Source organism: Chaetura pelagica, unplaced genomic scaffold, assembly GCF_000747805.2.
Source record: "Chaetura pelagica isolate M959 unplaced genomic scaffold, ChaPel_1.0 scaffold161, whole genome shotgun sequence".
NCBI classification, from domain to species: Eukaryota; Metazoa; Chordata; class Aves; order Apodiformes; family Apodidae; genus Chaetura; species Chaetura pelagica.
In genome coordinates, this window is record NW_009951965.1 from 343366 (window position 1) to 348920 (window position 5555).

Consider the following 5555-nt stretch of genomic DNA (forward strand, 5'->3'; position numbering starts at 1 on the left):
GGGGGAGGCAGGCGGGAGAGCAGGCAGGCAGCTGCCCGGGAAGTGGGAAGTTTTCCCGAAAGCCTGGGTCCCCCGACCTGCCGCGGGACGCCGGGCGAGCCGCGTGTTGGGCAGGTGAGGGTCCCGTTCCTCGCAGGGTGTGCGGAGAGGGCGGTGGAAGTTCTCCTGGAGCGCGAGGGGAAATGAAAAGTATTTTGTTTGGAGAACCTCCGGCAAACCGCATGTCGTTTGTCATATCTGATTTACTACCCGCAGGATCGCATTACAGGGAAATTTCAAATCCTGTAACAGCATCCAAGATCACATACTTTAAAAGGAAATATGTGGAAGAGGAGGATTTTCATCCACCGCTCAGCAGATGCACGCAGAAAGTATGTTTTCTGACACTCATTATTTTTACTCCCAAGTTTCAGGCTCGATTGACCCATTTCCAGAAGGCTGAAATTAGGAGAGTGATCCAGCTGTTTGCTCAGAAACAAATAGTTGTCACTTGTTCACATTTATTGTTTTATTGTCATCAAATTGTTTAAGAAGCAAAGGCATTTCTTAATTTATAACATCTGTAAGTAGGAACACTGAGAATAACTTTCTTTCTCAGATTATTTAGTTCTTAGATAGTTTATGTCATGTTTACAGAAACAGCTCCCTAACAGCATTTGAACATCAGAAACCAGAAACATGAATAAAAAGAGCCCGTGATTCCCCACTTAGTTCAAAACTTCTTCCAGGGGGAGAATGTAGGAATCGGTTCCACGTACCCCAAATGGGTTACAGATCCTCTAGAAAAACAGGATGATTTGGAAAGTGAGTACAAGCTCCTTCAGTATTTAATCTTGTTTATTAAAAAGCTAATAACTCTGAAAGAACAGATTAGTAAATGAAAGAATATTTTTTTAAATGAAAGCTGTCAGGCAGGGGATTAGAGCAAACATTTCCCAGGCCAGTGAATACATACATTGAAATCTAACTTTTTATTTTGTGAGAGATCTTATGCTCTTGTTCATTAAGGGCTCAATCCTGCAGGGAATTGAGGCTGCACCTCGAATACTGTGTTGGGTTTTGGGCCCTTCACTACAGGAACATCGAGGTGCTGGAGATGCCCAAAGATGGGCATCACAGCTGGTGGAGGTTCTGGAGCACAAGTCTCATGAGGAGCAGCTGAGGGAACTGGGATTGTTTAGTCTGGAGAAAAGGAGGCTGAGGGCAGACCTCGTTGCTCTCTACAGCTACCTGAAAGGAGGCTGTGGCATGGTGGGGGTCGGTCTCTTCTCCCAGGTAACAAGCAATAGAACAAGAGGAAACAGCCTCTAGTTGTACCAGGGGAGGTTTAGGTTGGATATTAGGAGGCTGCGCAAGGAAGTGGGTGAGTCACCATCCCAAGAGGTATTTAACAGACGTGTAGATGTGGTGCTTTGGGTCATGGCTTAGTGGGGTATTTGGCAGTGCTGGGTTAACGATTGGATTCAATGATCTTACAGGTCTTTTCCAATCAAAACGATTGTAGGATTCTATGAATTGAGTGCCTGGAGTGATGTGCTTAAGGATAGCTCGTGCCTTGAGACACCATCCTTTCCTTGCTGGATCGTACCTGGCCCATGGCAGCCCAGTGCTACCCATGTACTATTGGTGATAGAGAGGACTGAATGTGATCTGATTAAAGCACAGCTTATGGGAGGCAATAACACCACAAGAGCCCCAGAGACGTTGTCTTCACCTGCGTGGCAGGGGCAGCCTTCTGAGATGCCAGGAGAACAGAGTGCCCTGTCCCTGCCACGGGCACTGGGCGGGGAGGTGGGATCCGGTTTTCCTGGAGGGATTTCTGCAGAGGAAAGGTGAGCAGTAACACAGAGCTCACTTCCAAAGGGCCTTAGACTTGCTGAAGGAATTTTCAGTTACAAACAGTGTTGGCTAGAAGCGAGTACCTGACTGGAAAGGTGAAAAACTGCCATGCTGTTAATTCCAGAAGGTGTCGGGTCTGCTGCCAGATCAATGAATAAATAGCACCACGGGTGTTGAAAAATGTGCTCTGGTTAGTGAGCATGTCTCCCACATGTCATAGCACTCTGATTTCAGCCAGTTTTTTTTCTTGGCTAGACTGTTGGATATTTGTATCCATGATTGTTTTCCTTGCAAAGAGGACAAATAGTTACTCACCCCTTTCTAACAGCATAAAAACCAGTTGTAGAGGTATTGATAGGATGGACCTGTCCCAGACATTGTTTTGTGCTGTCACAGAGATGAATCATGTCAGAAGCCTTGGGACACCAGTTTCTTCTGTTCAGCATGAATGTGCTTTCTGCTTTGCAACACTGAGTTCTGGGGAAGGGAGGATGCCCAACCAGATTCCTTGGAATTTCTTACCTTTGTTTCCCATTGCAGAAAGAGCTATGTCCTTTGTCCTGCAGAGGGTATGGATTTAAGGCCTAGGGGCCTCCCCAGAGAGCTGTTGGCAAACATTTGTAGTGGAAAGCCTTTGACAACTTGTTCTTACTGGTGGCCCTCCAGGATGTATCTCCAGGAGGATCACAGTTCAAGGCTTACTGGTTTGCTCCAGGCTTTTAAAGCTTCACTGACTATATCTGCAGCAGGCATGAAGGACACAAATTAACCTATAGGCTTAATATAATTTAAAATGAGTCATTTATTATAGAAAATTACTCTTTACAAAGAAGAGCTTCAGCTGTGAACATGCATGAAAACACAGCCAATTTTTGTTTTCACAAGGCACTGTGCTTCTGCTAAGCCTTGCAGACAAGACCAGGCTGTGGAAAGAGCTAGAGGGATGAGGAGAGCTGAATGGATGTGAAAAGCAGCTGTGCTTTAAGCTCTTTCAGTCCTCATAGCTACGACTTCCACTCTGCAAAAATGCTGTAACCATGTGGGAAAGGAAGGAATGATCAAGCCACAGATGGGGGAGATTTAGAGCAGTGTCTCTTTGTGCTGTGCTGCTCTCCTCCTACGCAAACTAAATTCTTACTAAAAATGAAAATTAGTTAATAGTGCTTACAGTAGCATGCATTGCCCCCTCTCCTATTTTGATTCCCAGGGTAGCGATTACAGTGCAGAATCCAGGGCCTCCCAGGGGCAGTAACCTGCTCATGCTCACAGTGCTGAGAAAGGGAGCCCTGGAAGGACCATGGAAGGGAGAACAAATCTGTGGGCATCGAGCCAGGATTTCTGCAAATCCCTCTCCACTCTTCATTTCCTGACCTTGTCCCTGCCTATCTGCATTCCCACTGGTCCTGTAGAGCGCAGGGTGTGTAGTATGCAGGCCAACAGCTGCTCTCCAGATGCTGTGATGCTTTGAGATGGGTTTTTCTCTGCCTTCCTCCCTGCATGTACTTTTGTGCATAAGGAAGCTTGGCAAATGCAGGCCCCCTTGCTGGAGGGCCTCTTCCACTGGCAGTGGATGAAATGCTGCATGAGGTGATGGCTGCTGGCTGCATTTTTGCAAACCTTGAGGCTGCAGGAGGGGACCTTCGCTTGGCTTCAGAGCTTTATAGAAGCCCCACAGGGGGTGATGGAGTTGGGTCCGTTTACATCAAAAAGACACCAGCCATCACTGGAGCAAATCTGCACAACAATTTCATGTTTTAGCCCCAAATGCAAATCAAGAGCCAGCTCTGCGCATCTGGATTTCGCTCTCCCATCCTGGATTTGAGCCCTGTGATTGCCTCTGTGGTGTAATGCTCAGGTCCCTAACTCCTAAACCTGGGTGAATGCTGTGGCCAAGGAAAAGGAGGTCCCCAGCTACATGGGTATGCAAAATGAAAAGCCAGTTTTAGGTGTCTCAGAAAGAGAATGAGAAAAGTAGTGGCATGAAGGGCAATACTTTGTTTCATTTTCTTTCTCCGTGCCTGCAACATTTCTTCTGTCTTGCATTTTCAGACCATCTCTGTGTTTGAGGAGCGGGCCCACATTCTTTACATGTCTTTGGAAAAGCTGAAATTCATTGATGATCCTGAAGTCTATCTGCGGAGATCCGTCCTCATCAACAATCTGATGAAGAGAATCCATGGAGAAATCATTATGCAGAACAACTGGTGCTTCTCCACCTGCTCCTTCAGTGGCAACTCGCCACAAGAGTGGTTTGTGCCTCAGGACTGCCCCTACAGAAAGCGCCTTCGGATGGCGAAAGAGGAGTATGAGAAGCTCCACACGTGCTGCTTCTATCAAGAGTGTGGCAGTCACTATTTAAATCTACCCTACTCTGTTAATGCTAGTACAGAAAATACTTCCTCCTCTTCCTTCTCCTCCTCCTCCTCCCTCCCCGTTTCTTTGCCAAGTTGTTCCCAGCAGGTGGACTATGACATTGGCAGCGCCCCTTCTTACAGGAGTGATGACCAGATACCTGCTAATGAAATATTCATCACAAATGCCAGGCCTCTCAGTAATCAGGAAAAGGCAAAATTTACTGATGAGAAAGAAGGTAATGAGCCTGAGCGAGAGAGCGTCGCCCTAAACTGTGAACCCATAAGAGGCAGCCGTTCTCTCGAATGTAAAGACAAATTCTATGACTATTTTGAGACTGGATGTAATGACAAGAGCAACATGAGTGAATCTTGGAAAAAATCCTTAAGGAAAAAGGAATCTTTACCAAGTAATAAAACGTGCTGCAGCAAAGGAAGTAAAATATGAGGCATCTTTCTCGCTCTGTAGAAGCATGCGCAGCATGTTTGCTCGTCTATCTAATTTTTATTTTGAATGGATTTTTTATAGTTTTCTACAAATGATACAATCGCGCCACAAACACGACGAGTAGTTTTAAAGGACTGGAGAGCAGATTGCATGAAGCGTCTCTGTGATCTGCATCAGCAGGCTATTTATAAATATGGAGACTTCATCAAGGACGCAGTTGTGTTATTGTTTAGCACTGTAGTCTGTGCAGCCACGGTGCAGCTTTCGTTACTGAAAATATCAATCAGCCAGATGGGGAAAACATATCGCTTTATAGATCCCCACCCCCAAGAAGTCTGCCATTAATTAAGAAGAACCACCATTGTGTTTACCAAGGAATTAGAAGTCTGGTACATAAATTGATGCTACCAGCGAGGGTGATGTGCTCCTCTTAACTCAGTATTTGTTTTGACAAAGGACTGTCTACATGGACTGGGAATAAACCATCCTTTACCTTTTGTACTGATACTCTTGAATTCCTGGATTCAGTGTCTTGTTCAACTGACAAAATAGGACATAGCATGAAGAAATAAACCGTTTGTGGGATCTGAATCAGAAGCACAACATGCAGCTCAAGTACTTGCACGATTTCACCTCGGCTTTAGTAACTAATGAGGCTTGTTGTTACACGGGGCAGGTTTTTTTTTGGTGCCTTACTTTCTGTCTTAATTTTTGCCAGCGTGAAAATTAAGTAAAAATCAGTGATACAGCAGGGATTTAACCTAAATAGAGAAAAAAAACAACCAACCAACCCACAGGGTGGATCAATATTATTAGAAACCTTTAACCTTTGAAGTACTGAGTTCAACTTCCTATTCAAACATCTCTGTTCTTCCTTTTTGATGCTCAATTGCTTTTTGATTTGCCATCCTAGGAAG

At 45.2% G+C, this 5555-nt stretch overlaps 1 protein-coding gene across 1 annotated transcript; it reads left to right on the top strand.

Annotated features, from left to right (window-relative positions):
- The first annotated feature begins 182 nt into the window (after positions 1-182).
- Positions 183-5143, top strand: SERTAD4 (SERTA domain containing 4). The gene is made up of 2 exons (XM_010000917.1): positions 183-371; positions 3889-5143. Exons 1-2 carry the CDS (start codon positions 183-185, stop codon positions 4636-4638), a joined length of 939 nt encoding a protein of 312 aa, XP_009999219.1. The 3' UTR covers positions 4639-5143.
- The last annotated feature ends 412 nt before the right edge of the window (positions 5144-5555 follow it).